This window comes from Ambystoma mexicanum, chromosome 14, assembly GCF_040938575.1.
Source record: "Ambystoma mexicanum isolate Mex_15411 chromosome 14, UKY_AmexF1_1, whole genome shotgun sequence".
NCBI lineage: Eukaryota > Metazoa > Chordata > Amphibia > Caudata > Ambystomatidae > Ambystoma > Ambystoma mexicanum.
In genome coordinates this window covers 328,266,574-328,284,991 of record NC_090940.1, presented here as the reverse complement: position 1 = coordinate 328,284,991, position 18,418 = coordinate 328,266,574, and the positions used below count along the sequence as shown (strand labels likewise).

General features: G+C 45.8%; 1 protein-coding gene across 4 annotated transcripts in view; it reads right to left on the bottom strand.

Annotated features, from left to right (window-relative positions):
* FRMD6 (FERM domain containing 6) overlaps positions 1–18,418 on the bottom strand; it is a 312,237-nt gene that overhangs the window by 75,361 nt on the left and 218,458 nt on the right. For all 4 annotated transcript variants that reach the window (XM_069637464.1, XM_069637466.1, XM_069637465.1 and 1 more), the window contains exon 8: positions 1,142–1,207. In XM_069637464.1, the coding sequence (XP_069493565.1) occupies positions 1,142–1,207 (66 nt within the window). The remainder of the gene's footprint in view (positions 1–1,141; positions 1,208–18,418) is intronic.

The following is an 18,418-nucleotide window of genomic DNA, read 5'->3' as shown; positions in this document are numbered from 1 at the left end:
GGCTAAGAAACAGATTGAGAAAATGGAAGTTTAATGGGAAACGCCAACTTGAGGACTGGTTTCATAGTATGTTGCTGTTGGCTGCTAGGGAAAAGGTTTCATATGCTAAAACAAAGTTGGTTGAAGACTACCAATTAAGTTGGGGGATATTCAATGACATATGTTGGTTTGGCAAACCCTCGTCCCTTTTGGCACCTAGTGTTTGCTCATGTTTGTCCTGTCCCTTCTTGTGCTGTGTGTGTGTGTGTATTGCTGTGTTTTGGGACAAGTGTGTAAAGTGGCGTTGGGGTATTCTGTATGGTTAGAACAATATGAGATGTTTCGATTTGTTTGCCATGTTCTGTTTTGGCAAGATCTCACTGGATTACCTATGTTACCCTTTCTTTGTTTTTCACTTGCATTTTGTCAACACTGTTGTATACTGCTTGTATTTGATGGATTACCAATGATAAAGCATTAATTAAAAATGTTTAAACCAATACAAAAAAGAAAATATTAGAATCACCTCCGATTAATTGCGCAAATGTCTACTACTGTGGTTGGAGGGGCAGTTTCCTGTTGGGAAAAATATTCTGAGGCGACTGTCAAAATGCCTCATTGCCAATAAACACTGGTGACAGCTGGATGGCGATTGTCTCTGTGACACGCATCAAAGCTGGAGAAACAAAGTTAGTGCTTAACTCTTCTCTGCAGCCTGGCAGGGACCTAAAAACAGTGAGTCACTGGACTACTGTTCTTTTCATTTGTGGCACTACACACAGTAATGTGAAAATGTCCCCTTAACTGCCAGGCTATTATGCAAGTCTATGCAAAAAGGGCGAGCATACTCGTCCTTGGCACTCATGCACTGGAGCGAGCCTTTCGGGGGAGGGGTTGCAGAACTGTTTGAGCCTGCGGCCCCCCTAATGTGTCTGCACCTGTACCGTTCACGCACAGGCCCTCCTTCCTATAGCTGCCCACCCCAGGGAAAGAGGAGTTATTGCTTCGTACGGGCATTTTTCGGTGGCTTTCTACAGTAAACGTATAACAAATAATGAAAATGTCTAGCTAAATCTCCCATTTAATGTTAGTTTAATGTCTGTAAAAACAGTGAGCTTTTTGCTTACCGCACGCAGAATTTCTCCACGGAGGTACAACATACCTGGAAGATCTGTATCCCGCGCAGTGTTAGTCCCAGCATCAACGAAGCTTCAATTTCCCTTTTGTCCTGAGAAAACAGGTGAATACGCATTTATTTATTTATTTATTTATACATTTCTAACGCGCCGGCAGCCCGCAGCCATCGGACGCACATAAACATGACACCATGATTTCAGAGGCTTCTTCCCTTTACAAGGCTTCCAAAAAGGAAGGCTAGAGTGTGACAGATCAGGAAAAGCGTGTGTCCTCGCGTACATGGCAGACGTGCTGCAACGCAGCATCCTTAAATGCCCACGCATCTAAGCAGGTGTGGCAGGAAACTAGAAAGGAAATGCACATGATTGGGCCTAAAATGAGGGATTTGCTCTGCTGTTTGCATCTAATGTGGGCGTGCACTGTACCGGAGGAACAGTCAGGTGGCACACACATGGCATATTTTCAGGTGCAGAGGGGGGGGGGGTCACCATTCAGCAGCGCATACATTGAAACCGTTTCCTTTATTTCTTCTGTAACACAAACTATGCTCTGCACTTTCCTTTTTTACATTGCAGGGCTTTCGCTCAGTGAGTAAACAGCTACCCAGTAAACAGCTGGAAGCAATACTGGAAAGTGCTGTCAAAAGTGCTTATTTGTATGCAGGCCGATAGTTGTCGGATAAAAACACCCAATTCATAAAACGTGAATTCTTGCAAACTTTAGTAGATTGGCAAAGGTATATACAAAATGGAGGGGAGCAAGTCTGCAGGAAGAACTTTGTATTAAACTTTTCAGTACAAATGGAAGGCAAGATTCTTATTCTGAAAAATCAATGAGTTGCAACCGTGCAGCCTTGTCTGTACCGTGAGGTGTCAGGCGCGTCTGCCATTAGTAATATACACCGATCTTGTCACATCATGGCAGCTACTGCAAAGGATGCCAGGCTCCAAGACCACTGGCTGTGTGCCCGCCTGGCACTTTGGCAGAACCCTTAAATGCGCCACCCTACACTCTTTGCCAAGTCATTCCTTAACAACCACCTGCAACACAAAAATCATTTAAAATGAACATGAGCTAGATGGTGGCAGATGCTTTCTAGGGGTTTTTAGAACTGTTAACCATGCGAGTACAGAATGTCCCCCCACCTCAGCGACTGCACCTGGGATGGAACACGTTACTGACCTGTAATGACAATGTTGCAACTTGATATTCCTTCTATATTTACATATTGTGTATTATCTGGCTATCTAGTTGTAGGATCTGGAAACGTAAGTACTTCTGGTAAAACGAAACACTTATTGGCAAAAGCCAAATGTTTAGACTTTTGTGTAGGCATGGGATAGGCTTTTTCCAGGCACTACTAGAATGGCGCTATACAGACGATGGCAACAGCTGCCAAATGGTGTTAGTGCCTGGCAAATGCCCACCTAATGCCTAAGAGTCCTACTGCTGGCTTTGCCAATGTTTTTTTAATAGGAATTCAGTGCAAGGATCAGATGCAAGGACGCTTATAAATGAAGGTCAACATGGTTAAGATTTGCTTTAATTACACCAGGATCTACTTAGCAGATGTAGTAATGCCATTCGTTTTTGGAAGACTGCTTAGAAATAACACTGCCCTCCCCTTAAAAGCAGAAACCTAGCTCAAAAAGATCCCACTTTGTGTGTGGGTTTTGGGGCGGGGACGGGCAGATAGTAGGTGGGAGTGGCCATAGGGGCTAGCATGGACATGGGCTAGCGTGTGTAGAAAGAAATCATCCAGACGCTGTGTGCCCCTCCTCGCATCCCATCTTGTTCATACCATTACTTCCCATGCCAATAGTTTTGCCCTATATGCAGGCTTGAAGCACAAGCTAATAGCCGAAACTAAAAAGCAATGGCTGCTGGCTGTGGTCTGTAATGAGACACTGCATTTTCACTGGTCAGAAACCCACAACGAATATTGTTGCTCGTGATTTTGTAAATATCCCAGTGAACCATGAATCTGATGAGGTTTAGGACATTTCACCTGTATCTACAACAGGTATCAAGCTGTAAAATACCTGTTGTTTCTACGACAGTGAGTCGTCGATGTAACAGGTCACATTCTGTGCAAGTAATGACTCGCTGTGCCACTTTCCCAGGAGGCATGCATGTGCAGAATTATTTCTTCAATCCAGAATTAGCGCTTGATCCTCACCTGCATGACCCTGATCCTTACCTGCATGACTCCGTCCTGTGGGCTCTGCCTTGATCCTCACCTGCCTGTGGGCTCTGCCTTGATCCTCACCTGCATGACTCTGTCCTGTGGCCTCTGTCTTGATCCTCACCTGCATGACTCTGTCCTGTGGCCTCTGTCTTGATCCTCACCTGCATGACTCTGTCCTGTGGCCTCTTGCCCTGATCCTTATCTGCATGACCCTGTCTTGTGGCCTCTGCCTTGATCCTCACCTGCATGACCCTGTCTTGTGGCCTCTGCCTTGATCCTCACCTGCATGACTCTGTCCTGTGGCCTCTTGTCTTGATCCTCACCTGCATGACTCCGTCCTGTGGCCTCAACCTCCTTGATCTCACCTGCCTGTGGCCTCTGTCTTGATCCTCACCTGCATGACTCCGTCCTGTAGCCTCTGCCTTGATCCTCACCTGCATGACTCCGTCCTGTAGCCTCTGCCTTGATCCTCACCTGCATGACTCCGTCCTGTGGCCTCTGCCTTGATCCTCACCTGCATGACTCCGTCCTGTGGCCTCCGCATTGATCCTCACCTGCATGACACTGTCTTGGTGCCTCTGCCTTGATCCTCGCCTTCATTTCTCCGTCCTGTGGCCTCTGCCTTGATCCTCACCTGCATGACTCCGTCCTGTGGCCTCCGCATTGATCCTCACCTGCATGACACTGTCTTGGTGCCTCTGCCTTGATCCTCGCCTTCATTTCTCCCTCCTGTGGCCTCTGCCTTGATCCTCACCTGCATGACTCCGTCCTGTGGCCTCTGCCTTGATCCTCACCTGCATGACACTGTCTTGGTGCCTCTGCCTTGATCCTCACCTTCATTTCTCCGTCCTGTGGCCTCTGCCTTGATCCTCACCTGCATGACTCCGTCCTGTGGCCTCTGCCTTGATCCTCACCTGCATGACTCCGTCCTGTGGCCTCTGCCTTGATCCTCACCTGCATGACTCCTTCCTGTGCCCTCTGCCGTGATACTCACCTGCATGACTGTCTTGTGGCCTCTGCCTTTGTGGCCAAATAACTATCTATTGACACTTTCCATATTCATTTATAATCCAGAGTATTCATTAATTACTCTCTTATCCCCCTGATTCTCTGTGGAGACCCCATACGCACCATCCCAAGCACATTGAAAGGAGTCATTTTGCATGTTGGCGCTGCAAGAAATCTCCATTAAAGTAACAATGAATTATATGATATGATGTGGCATTTATAACGCGCCTGTACCCAAGTGTTTCTAGGCGAGACAAGACAAGGTAGGGGGAAACAAGGGAGGACAAAATAACGATCCTGCTAGGCCTTGTGAGATTCAGATCACGCAAGTGCATAGAAGAGGGAAGGGGAGAAGTGCCAGGGGGAGCGGAAGGGAGAAGTGCAGTTAACTCACAAGTGCAGCCAGCGGGTGGCTCATAAGTGCAGAGAGAAGAGACTGTAGGGTTGCAGATACAGACCCTTAAGTGCTGAGGAGCCCGGAGGCAGTGCGAGGGCAACTGGACATGCAGGAGCCTGGGTCTGAGTTCAGAGGGTGACCAGTGCGCGGAGCAGTCAGGTGCATCAGCAGGGGGAGAGGAGAGAAAGCGGAAGCGAAAAGGAAGGTCTCGAGTTGCTTCTGGAACTGAAGGTGGTTCTGCTCAAGTTTGAGAGAGGCAGGGAGGCTGTTCCAGAGGGAGGATCCAGCTGAGGAGCCAGATCTGCCCCAAACTCTGCTTGGAGTAGCGTCTGGCCCTTAGTTCTCAGCCCTAAGGCAAGCATGTCCAATGTATTTTCTGTCTGCCTCATTTAGCCTTACACACTCCTGCCCTACACGTTTGCCTCCCGTTCTCTAAAGGTTGCACCTGTGTTCATGTCGACCTTCATTTCTGAATCTTTATGAACTTTACCTTTCTGTAAATTGATCACACTCTGACATTTTAACAGAATAACAACTATTGCGGCCTGCCAATCGACACAGGGTTTTGACCAAAGTTTGTCCGACCACTATTGCAACAGTCACAAAATGGCCCTTGCAATGGAAAGTTAAGGTATGCCCAAAGCCTTCATGCCCAATAACTTTAATGCCTTTTTCTCAGCCTTTTTTTTTTTAGCTGAAAGTGCATTTTATTTACCACAGGTAGAAACACATCTTGTATCTGCAGTGTGCCAACATATGAAAGTATGCCTCGTTTAGGTTTTATGGTGGCCATGAGGTCACCAAATTTGATTAGCACCAGGGGTGGGGCAGTCAATCAGGTTCCTTGATACGCGTGCTGAAACCGCTGATCTCTGCTAGCATTCCATGGAACCCGCAGGCTACCTCCCTCAGACCGCTATCTTCTTACCCTCCGTTCCCTTTTTAAATGTTTTATTTTAATATCCCAAACCCCGCCTTCCCAGCCCAACTTACCTGATTGTGTGGGGCCGGGGGGTGGGGGGAGGCGATGGCCACCACCACTGCTTCTCGCCGTCTCCCTTTGCCGGCTGCAACAAAAATAGAAGAGGGGCTTCGTAAGGGGCTCTGCCTTCCATCTCCATGGCAGCCACCTTGGAACCGTTTTTTCTATGAAAGAATGGGACGCCACGAGGTGTCCCATTCATTCAAAGAAAAGACCCTGCTATCAGCACCCTGGGTTACCGCTTTGGTAACCTGGGGCGCCCATGGCATTAGTAACCAGTTCCACGGGCTAGACCAGGGGGTAAAATCCTGTGGGCCCTCATTAAACGCCCTTGCTTCGTTTGGGCCTTTAACTGAAGTTTAGCCATGCATCACACTTAGATAGAATTGTTAAGATTAGCCACATGTCCCATTCAGACAGAATTGAGAAGATTAACCATGCGTCACACTTAGCACTATGGAGATTAGTAATTGGTCACAATAGATAGGACTGTGTAGATTAGCCACACAGAAGAATTTAGCGAGTAGCCAAAGCACTAACCACCCTGCTTGTACTTCCTCAAACACACCACCCAAACAATATACACGCCCACTGGGCTAGCAAACCTATCCCCTAGCACACACACCTAACACAAGCAACACACACTTAACACAAGCAACACACACTTATAACAAACAAACCCAGACACTGGACCTTACTCATATGGACACAACAATCTATTGTGCACAACCTTAAACACTTGCCAGTCTACACATAAAACACACATGCACACCCCAACATAACATACAGTCACATAGAAACATCCCAGGCATTGGACCATAGCCATACGGATACAACAAGCCAGTGTGCACAACCCTAAGTACCAGCAATCTACACATAAAATACACATATACCCCCCCAACACAACAAACAGCCACACAGAAAACATCAGAGGCATTGGACCTTACCCATATGGATACAAGCCTGTGCACGCAAACTACAATCTGCAAGCCAACCCACATGACAGTTTCTCCTGGTTCTGGACCTATCCCATCATTCTTCCCTCACTAACCAACCCAGTCCTTTTTCTTGCACAGCCACAAGAGCCCCTGGAGACTGCCCTTGGGTGGTATCGGTGTATGGTATAAATCAACATAACTCGGGCTGCCAGGCCATTACACACGGATATAGCCCGTGGAACGGGTTACTAACTCCATAGTAAGAGGATGCGATAATGGAATTTTTACTTTGTGAATGTCGGATGCTGACCCAGCTGTTGAGGCACCTCAGACCCAACATGGCTCATAATGTGCCCTCTTGCTTCGATATCAAAATAGAGTGGGAGGGATTAGAAATGGGTACAGACAGGTGGATCAGAACCTCCTGCACCAATTAATATTAGTAAATTAAGATATTGGACGTATCTTGCTGCAGCCAAAAATGCCCAACGCGTCTCACTTCTCTCTACGCTGTCACATCTCATCTAAAAATATGAGCACTCCTTGTCGCGCTGATACTTGAACATGAAAAATGCGTAATACTGAAATATAAATTATTTACCACTTATCAATATACTCAGATGATTCTCAGTTGATGCAAAAATACGAAATTCCTTGAAATACATGTGCACTTTGTGTTCACTAAAAATACAAAATTAATTCCATTCGAGCCTTCCATTTAATTAGGAAAGCAAACACTGTAAAAAAAAGAGAAACCTACAACTGTAGGATCTATATAGATCCCAAAGTTACAATTCCATAAACCTCTCGCAACACTTGGTATTAAACATTCATATGCAACAGCGAAAATTCTAGCAACAGCTTATAGTCATGAACCTTGTTTGTGACATCAATCAATTTGGTCCATTCTTCTGGAATGTTCGAAACGAAATTCACAATTTGAGTTTGAACAACTTTGAACCGTAGACCAACGTTTGTAACACAATTCACAATTTGGCTTTAAATGCCCAGAGGAAGCATTCATTGTGGGAATATCTAATCACATAGTGTGAAACAAGCATCCGTCTACCGCTCAAAATTGTCATTTGTTGCTAGAATGAAAGCTGTAATTTGGAGAAAGCATGTTACATATGAAAGTTTAATGCCAACTATTGCTGGAGATGTATGCTGAATTGTAATCTATATAGGCATCTCTATGGATCCCAGGGTTGGAGGTGTGATGGTTTTTACAGTGTTTGCTTTCATTAATTAAATGGAAGGCTCGAATGGCTAGTGAACAAAAAGTGCACATGTATTTCAAGGAATATCGTTTTTTTGCACTTTGAGTATATTGTTAAGTGGTCAATAACGTAGATAATATATATTGGAGGATTATATAGTGTTCATGTTCAAGTATCAGCACACCAAGCAGTTCACGTATTTGTACATATATAAACATGTACCCCATGATCACAGGCTAATCTAATGAAGTAATTCTACAGCTACATAAGAAAGTGATTCAAAGTTTTTCTAAAACATGTACTGTTCATTAAGATCAATGTGTTAATGTTGGCCAGTTTCCTAATTTGAAACGACTTGCCTACCTCCGTTTCATCATTGCTTAGGATGCCCTTCATTTTTGAACTTCCTCCTGATCTTAAACAGGAAGGGATGCGAGAGGCGGCCGGACGGACGGCGAAATCTCTACATGCAGTAAAGGCGGCAAATATGTTACGTGATGTAGGGGTTTTATAAAGTGCCACATTCACCCGAGAGGCATCTCGGCGCTATATGAGAGAGATGAACTGCAAACTTAAAACTAAGAGTGTACTACTGATGTTGACAAAGTTAAGCCTATTCTAAAGTTAAAAAGAAAGGTCTTCAGTTTTTTCCAACTATATAAAGTTAAAATGCGACATGTTGAGAGGTGTTTAAAACTACTAGCAAAAAATGGCAGGTTTTATTTTGTAAAGGACATTTTATATCCCCACAGTCTTTCTACCAAAGGAATCCTTGTTATTACTAACACCTTGCTTTGCTCTGTGAGATCTTCCAAGTCCATATACATACACACCAGTGCACAGGTGGGCAAAAGGTTTGGGTGTGTTTGCCCAAATTTCTTTTGTTTGCGGCAAAATGACTGAAAATTATTTGACCCGGGCCAAATTTAAACGCATATGCAGTATTTTTTTGTTTTTTTGTTTGTCCCCACCTCCAATTTTAAGGAAGCTGGGGACACCCCTGCACCTTCAAAATTGCAAAATACCAACCATGGGGTGTGGGGGGGGGGGCACCCCCGCAAGTCCCGCTCTCCAGGTTTGTATTTGGCAATACATGCGACCAAATTGCCCCAAAGGCCAAATCCCCCATGCAAACTTCGAGCAAGTTGGTCATTAGGTCAATTGTTTTAGGTCAAATTGGCTAATGCCAGGCAAAATCGACCGTGGACACTTTATAATGCTCGAAGAAAGGAGCAGACCTGGTGCACAGACACGCCATATTAAGACCAAATTGTACAGAAAACGTGCACCGAAGGAAAAAGTTAAATGCTGTTGCGCGAAACTTGCATAATACGAAAAGAAGCCAAGCAAAGTAGCCTCAGCCTCAAGGTCCTCCTGCATGTTTGAGATTTCATGCACGTGTTATTGGCTGTCATCTGATACAACATGTGCTCAAATGGAGCAAAGTCTGTTCCCGCTCTTTTTCTGTTCCAAAAGCAATCTGTTAAGTCCCAGCTGACGTTTTAGGCAAAACTCATTTGCTCGTATGAAGATGACTTAGGCAGCAGGTGAAAGCTTGGCAAGATATGCCCCTAAACGCCTGAACACGTTGCCAATCCTCTGTTCTCAATCAGCGCAAGCAGCCCTTGGCAGGCCGGGGCACAGCACAGGCCTGGCTATCCACGGCTGCCCGCAATGAAACCAGGGATAACCAGGGGTTGGCCAGCCACCAGAGGACCCACTTCTCCGCGAAAGTGCCCCGGAGAAAGGCAGCTGTAACCCCGCCCACCCAGCCTCCGCGTGAGCCTTCTGAGCGCGTGGACCTCCCCGCCTTCATCTCAGCGATGTTTATTATGAAAATGTGCCCATAAAAAGCAAATGGTGCCTTCTGCTTCGAGGAATGCTTTAGGAGGCCATCTGTGTGGAGCAGAGGTCGGCTCTGATGTGCTGCCAGCTTGTCGGTGGCTGTGTGGGGGTGGGAGCCGGCTAGTCCAGCCACGGCAGCGACGGCATTTTCCAGCCACAGGCGGGTTTGCTCCATCGAGTCAGCCACTCATCGCCAGGGAGCCTTTTCATGAGCCACGCCGGTTCGAGCGTGTGAGAAAATTGCCGGACAGATCTGAGAGACACCAAACTTATGTATCATCACTATTTCGTTTAAAGTGAAGCCCCCGTCAGTGCCTCTGCGTGCAGTGTGCTGTCTAGCGTGCTATGGCGAACACATGAAGCCCCGCAGCCCAGAAGCAATGCCAAGATGGGCAGCACAGCCCACTCACCAAAAGACATGCTGGCACACAGCATCAAGCATTTCTGAACCGCCCCCCCCTCCTCCTCCTCCCCCGCGCCATCTCATCAGCAGTTTACAATAGGAACATAAAGGTTGCCAGTTGACTTGTCTCGAGAGGATCGCTCAGGGGCAACGCGCTGGCCTTGAAAGCAAGACGACGCAGAGCAACACAGGTTCGACCCCCGGGGCTGAGCTTAGAAACCTCTGGGTATGAATCGCGTTATAAATAACCAATCACAATTACTTGTCAATTTTTGAGTGTTAGGATTTGAGTTCGGACAGAGAGCACCAAGCTGTGAAACTATTGCCTTAACAAAGCATCCCTGCTTAACCTACTACATGCCAAAGCTGGTCAGCACTTATGCATGGGTACTCCCACTTGAAAGCACAATATAACTTTCTCTATTGGTTAATTGCACTTGATTGACGGGGCTGAACAGGACGCTGCTCCCACGATCAGAAAAGGTGCAGACAGGGCTGTAGTTGGACAACATACCCAAAGCTGCGGCTACGAGGATAGCAGGACCCTCTAGTGTGCCATTCCCCGCCCCCGCTTAGTGCAGCATACACAAAGCCCTGCTTAGCATCATTATTCCGCCAAGCGGTGTCCCACCGCACGCCCACTGCTGGTTGTGGGCCCGCCTGCCCGCCGCTCCTCCACAGATCACTCACATTTGTACACTAGACATTTCGTTTTCAATGTAATCCCATGTTAGTAAGTGGTCCAGCTCCGAAAAAAAGGGTTTATCCGCTAGAAACCTGGGAGAACGGCTGTGATGATTAGGGTTCCGCACTGCGGGGGTGTCATTATAGTGCGGTTTATTGGAAACAGAACTTCATGCCAGGAAAAGACCACCAGACCAATCCCACCTACCCCCGTAGTTCCTGTTTCTTGACTCAAACTCAACACCCCGCTCCCTTTCCCAGTCTCCGACTTATTTAAAGAGTCGGCTCTACACCACCCCTGCTTGGGGTGGGCGGTCTAATAAACAATGGTGTGAAGGATTTAAATCTTTCGGGTAAAATGAAAACTCACTTCTAATGGCCTGTGGTGAACTGTTGAGTACATTTTTCAATTGGTTTTCTGAGAAATCTTCTCAGAAAGGTTGCTTGGCGAATCGGTTCAGTAGGAGGTGACGAGCTGTCTTTTGTAAAGCACACATCCGCCATGGGTGTGGCCTCATAGCAGTCCAGGAAGTCTGGGCGCACATTGCTGCACAGTTCCGAGTTTCCAGAGGACCAGACCCTGCACATTGTGTAACAAGCGGCAGTTCAAACATACACTTGCTTGAACCGTTTACTGGTCTGCAGTGAATGTTTTGGTAACAGTGCTCTAGCCCTTGGAAGTATCTGAGAGTGCGGTCATGAATCAGATTGTGGCGTACGTGCATGAGGGTAAGATGGCCATATCAGTTGCTAGTGCTCGGTGTGCGTTCTGGCTGCATAGTGGTGTGGCCGCATGGGAGGCGGAACAGAGGTTTTTAGTGGGAACCCTGTCATGATATGATAGGTTATTTATAATGCGCTTAGTACCCAGAGGTTGATAAATTCGGACCCTGTGATCGAACCTGTGTTGCTCTGTGTAGTCTTGCTTCCAAGGCGAGCACGTTGCTATCCTCCAGAGACAATTGGACTACAAATTGCAGAATTTGTATTTGGAATTTGCAAGCACTGGTACATTACAATCATTGGCAGAATAGCCGGCTCTATAATGCGAGCAGGATTATCACAGTAGCATTAAAGATACACAGTGTAGCTCAGGAGGGTAGAAATCCTCTTAGCAAAGGGGAAAGTGCAACATGACAAGAGAGCGAAGACATAGCTTTAAGAGCAGAGAAGAAAGCAGAAGAAAAACAGAGAGCGCTTTCCAAAGCGATTGCACATTACAGTAGGATGGAATCGTGTGTCATTCATCAAGTTTCGGGAGGATAGCTCAGGGGGCAACATGCTTGCCTTGGAAGCAAGACGAGACGGAACAACACAAGTTCGACCCCCAGGGCGCGCTTAGAGAACTTTGGGTATTAAGTGTGCTATAAATAACCTATCATATCAAGTTCAGAGTTTTCCAACTTGTTTGCTGAGAAATTCTCGAGCAACATGTTATTTGCTGATTTTTGTCAGAAAATGTAACAAGAGTAGGGAAGGAAATGTTATTTAAAATTAGCAAACCCTAGTTCTCCACAGTTTACTGATTATTTTTTATTTTTCAACTACACCACCAAATGTCACCAATCCAACCTGGCGAAGTTATTGTGCAGTTTCATGAATTGCAGACACCTGGTATCAAGAAACAATTTCACTTTCCATGAAGAACATGCGTTTCCATTGTTAGTCCTGACCGATCCCTCTTCCAGTCTCCTTAAGGCAATCCCTCATCCAGGACTTTCCCGCGGAAATGCCTGCTCCTAATCTACGCTGTTTATTCCCTTTGGGAATCAGAATGGCTCTTCTTCACCTTTACTCGCCCTTCCTCCACCCGACACCAGTGATAACACTTTCATCTTTATTTTCGGTACAATTTATTTTATTTTATTGTATTGTTTAAAACGTAAACCTAGCTCAAGACCAGCGGAGCACTGTACAGGGTGTGCGTAGGCAGCATTTGGGCTGGCATATTTGAACAGTAGCGCAGTACTGCGAGTTACGGTCTGTGTGTCCAATGGGAGTAGTCCAAGTTAATGCACCTACTTTCAGGATTCACTGTCTTGGAGGGATCTTCACTGTTTCTTTCAAATCATGAAGATGTGGTCTAGCTAGCAGCCAATACTCTTCATGAGTCCTCATCAGTCATATCTAGCACAATAGGGCCTCCATTTTCTGTTCCTAACACCTATCCTTAACACATGCCAACATTCTTTTCGTGCAACTTGCACAGCCTTGTTCTTCCTAACACGATAACTCAAAGATGGCTTTCCTGTTGGTGCCATTCATGGCCTCATCTTCCTTTTGGGGCAGATCCTCTGGACTGTTACACCGAAACAGAGTTGCTGCTTCCTATACCATGTTTGCCGACTGACTGTCTCTCAGAAGTATGCAACCAGCGTCTGTCCAGGTATTTTGGACTACAACACCAATGATCCATCACCATTGACTTTGTTAACTGGGGCTGATGGGAGTTGTAGTCCAAAACATCTCCAGGGCGGAAGATTGCGGACCCCTGGTGTAAATCATAGATGTACTCTACACTAGAGCGGGAGTTTAAAGGCAAGTTATTTACATAGGGGCTGATTATCCTGAAAATGTGGAGTGGTTGTGTCTCTCGAGGACTGGTCTTGGGGATCCCTGCTCTTGGGTGCCATGCTTTGATGCATATTCGCATCATCCACATTATAGGGATACCTTCCATACCAGACCACCCGAAATGCCACATCTGAAGGAAATGAACAGCACTAGACCAAGAAAAAATGAATGCAAATACATGCAGATCCTGCTGGAAGGACGAGGCATTAATAAAATGCATTTGATCTTATCGCTGTATGTGGAGTGTGTAGACACCATTAAAAAAACACACTCTACAAATGGGATCATTGTATGAGGAAGTCAACCTTTCCTTGCTGCCTGTTCTAACACAGATTCAAAACAGATTTTCTCTTGGACTTCTTCACCATTTCTCTCTTGTGAGGACAGTGATGCACACTTTTAAAGTTGCTTCAGCCTAAAAAGGTGGACCTTGAATATGGCTTTTGCAATGTGTTCCTTATGCACAAAGGTCCTTCCCACGCTCGCCATTTGGCAATGACACACAATCTGAAATATTTCTTAAATCATCCAACATTTATGTTGTGCGCAACCAGATCCTTAAAACGTGTTAGAAAATATTTGGGAAAATACAGAATCTACCGCTGGTGCATTGACAAGTTAGGGCGGACGGGTGCGCGTGGTGAGCGGTGTTCACGGGGCTGGCACGGAGACACAAAGAACAGATAGTGTTTTGAAATTATGTCTGGCACGCGAGTGGGTGTCTGTCCCGTGGGAGGGATTAAATAGGGAGTCTTGATGTGGGCAAACAGAACATTTGCAATGTGGCACATTTTCCTTTACAATGAAACGGCCATCTCTTGCTGCCAAAAAGTAACAATTATGACAAAACTCCCTGCAATTTTAATTTCCATAGCATCAAAGAATAACGTTTCTTCATTATGCTCAGTGCTGGCGATTGGGCCGGTTCTCGCCGGATCCGAGATCTGGCACCAGATGTGTAGCCGGTTATCCGGCCAGAGTCAGCTGTCCCAATCCCCTGCTGTGCGCTAGGGGGAAAAAAACCGCCAGTGAGCAAACTAACTTCCTCTGGAGACCCCTTGCAAGGGCTAACACGAGGAAGTTACAGTCCTCAGCCACGACCAGATTTATTTATGCAATGTTTGTCGGATACATGGACCCAGATTATTTATGTATGCAATGTTCCGACAAACATTGCATAAATGAATAAATACCCCTATTAACATCACACACGATATAGGCAGCCAACTGCTTTCATAGGGGATCTGCGCTGGGTGTGGTTCAAGTAAAAGAAGACTGTGCTTTTGGCGAACGGAAATCACCGTGTTTGAATAGTACCCAAGGGGGAGGTTTTTTTATAAAATGGGATGCAAATTGTGCATTTTAAAGAATATTTACTCAGCAAAACTGGTCAAAACTATTATCCGCAAAGTGAAGGAACTCATCACCAGTGCCATGGAAGTGGTTTAAAGTGGAATTGTTATGTAGTTTGGAAAAGAAGCAGCACGAAAGAAATAGCGCCGTTTTAAACTATTATTTTGGACATTTCCTTGGATCGGAGGTGAACTGCTAGCTCTGCCCCCCCTTTACCCTGCCTCCTCGGGCACCCCCCCAAAACCCTGCCCTCACCCCAGCCCTTGTGGGATCCCCCACCAATTTTTTTTCCATTTCCACCACCGATTATGCTTTAATTGTCTGTGTGGTAAACAGCTCATGAGTGAAACGCTGATCTCTGGCATGAAGCCAGCCTCCACTTTGCAAGTTCGAATCCCGGTATGGACAACTTCGTCTTTCATCCTCCAAAAGTCGATAAACTCAGTACCATAAAATGAGGAAATCATGCCTCATATTACAGCACTGAGAAGTCTGAGGAAACCCGCATGAAGCACTATATAGGAACGCACATTATTCTAGGTATGCGATTATCGTGGACTGCACCGAGCAGTGTTGTGCTGCACAGCAGACGTTAAATATCCCCAACGAGGGTCTCGCCCCAAAATCTTCCAAATTAACATTAGAGGCTGTGACACTGTGCTCATTGATTTTTAAAATAAAATGTGAAGATCCTGAAACTGGGCACGGTTTCTGGCCAGGACCCTTTTTCAAAGCTGGCAGCAGAGAGGAATGCAGACGGCAAACTCCTTTCCCTCTGTGGAGCGACTGAACAGGACACGGGAAGCCTAAAAAGGTGCAACAACCACTAAGCTGCCATTTTGCGTGGATCATGGTAACTAGGAGTGGTTGGTCAAAATAAGCTGGTGCAAATCATAGGCGTTTGAGCACTGCAAGGCGTCGCAACCTCACTAGCACGCAACCCAATTCCATACATACAGGTGAGCCTACAAAATGTGCCTGCCTGTTACCATACCAACAGTGATCACACTCATCCCTATTTAAAGAGACAGCCTATTGTGTTCACCATTGGCAACATATGGAGCATGGGTATCAAAAGCAGCTCCCTAAAAACAAATCCACTCCAGGATTTCTGGATATCAATTGAGAAAGACTTGGATACAGTGTGTGACAACATGACAACTGCTTGGCAGGAGTAGAGGGATGAGTAAAGGAGACAAATCCTACTCAGAAACGCACTACTACTAAACAAGCAGTGATCCCAATGATAAAAGTGGGACAGGCAAACCTCCTCTGCCTCTTGTGCCAAAGTCGAGCTATTGTTTTTAGGCGGGAGAGTCTCAAGAGGCTGATAACACAACGGCCCGCTCAGTCAAATGAGTCACTGGCAATCAGGTGGAAAATAAAATGACACCAAAAGGTTTTGGCGAGTGCAACCAGAGATTCCCAGAGTGACACATGTCAAAAGTAAACATCGCTTTAGGTAGAGGTTTATCTGCCACCAGGCTTTGGGAGCACGCGATTTTGGAATGCTGGACCAGAGTTGATACGGTTAAAGACAGACCCTGGCTGCTGGGACTTTGGATGCCATCAGGCGTTTGACAGGAATTCACATGTCACTTTTTAACTGACATGTTGCCAAAGTATAAGGCAGCTGTTGGTGGTGTCAGTCCAGAGACCCAGCAGAGTAACAGGTTTGCCCTACACTTTTCAGCAGGGAGCATTATGAAAGTGCGGCCTGATTAGCAAAGCTCACTTTCAGATGCACCATTACTAGCAACATTTTATACTAACAATCAAACCAGCTCGGGATATGTTCTGCTCACTGATGGCATTCTGCCACAGTGATTCCAGATGGGAGTTATTAAAATAGTCTATGATAACCCTAAATATCTGGTGTGGTTGGTGCGCTGCACTCCTGGAGGTGGAGAACCCGAAGATAGACATACAGATTCCAATCAATTCCAAAACACATCATCCTACTCCTATGAAAGTGACTAACTGAAATTCGCATACGCACACCAGAATAATTAAGAAATAAAGTGTAATTACCTTTTTAAGTATAGCAATTTAAGTGGCCATGGTGTGCAACTGCTCATGTATTTGTCATTGGGAATAGGAAAATGGGCATTGAAACTTCCAATATTATCTGAGTACACGAAACACCAAAATGGGGACAAACATATAGCTAGTACTTGAATCCAGTAAAAATGCCAAAATGTTACTAACAGAAACTGACAAAAACATAAAAATAACAAAAAAAAGTAAAATTGAAACCATAAAAATTACACTTGGCCCTAAATTGTCCACACTCCTAACATGAGAGACAGCAACATCACCAGCCGATGGCCAAAAGCAGCAAAGAGCAACTCCCTGTTTGGGCCTGTTAAGGCTGAAAGGGTCTAGGGCCAAAACCCCTGCTCAAGCCACGACTTGGCCAAGCTAACTCTCTTTCACCTGGCCTCTGGAATGCACAATCCCTTTGCAACAAGTCTTCCTTCATCACCGACCACTTTCACTCTTAACGTCAACTTTTACTTATTGCCATCACAGAATACTGGATCTCCTCTAACGGCTATACTACACTATCAGCTCTCCAACCTGACTCTGCTACCTTTTGCCACTTTCCACAACCCACTGGAAAGGGTGGCAGTGAGGGGATCCTTATCAATAAGGCCCTCAACACTACCTCTCCTCTGCCCCAATAAGAGATTAGATCTTCCTCTTTTTAATATGGCGCTTTGAAACACAAGTCTGTTGTATAGGCGCCTAATAAATGCTCAATACATTTTAAAAAAAGTAATATGCCACTTTTCAACTCCTCACTCGTACCACTCATTGTTCGTGCTCTCTATTGACCCCCCCCCATTCTCTCAACTCTCTTTTCTGATCTGAACCTTCGCCTCAAGTTACTTCCTGCTGACATCCCCACTGTCACGCTGAGGGACTTGGACCTTCCAATGCCCTCTGCAGCCACCTGCCTTGAACTTAAATCCCTCGTATATAACTGTTCTATCCACTACCAGCCTCCCCACTCTTGTGGGAATATTCTTGACATTGTCTGTCTCTAATTTACTCTCCTCCTACGACCTCTCCAACGAACCATCTTCCTCTAATCACTCAATGTTTAATTTAATAACTCGGTACCTCCACTTCCTACTCCTCTTCTACCTTCTTCAATAACCATAACAGAATTCAGATAGGACTCTCTTGCCCCTTACCTTGATGATCTGAAGACCCCTCTTTTGTCTCTTCCTCCTATCCATGCCTCTTCTATTGAACATGCTTGCTCTGACTTTCCCTATGCACTTAGGACTACATTTGACAAACATCATCCTGCATGCACATTCACGCCTTCCCTACGACAGACCCCTACACACCAGAATGTCCTTTGCTGCCCTCTCCTCTGCACTGCACTCTGCCAAATCAACCTACCTCACAAAGCTAATCTCCTCCCTTTGCAATCACACTGCAAAGTTTCATCTCCCCTCTAAGCTTTGCTCACACCTCACAGGTTAAAATCAATTGCCTCCTCCCCTTCTGCTAATGACTTTGATCACTGCCTTTCTTCTAAAAGCTCTAAAACATGTGACTCCTCACAGGCCTCCTCCATCTCCCACTACTTCTTCTATTCTCGATTACTACTTCACTACAACTCCGACTGAATTAGAACCAATCCATCACAGAGCCAACTCATCCTGCGCTCCTATCAACCCTTTTGTAAACAAATG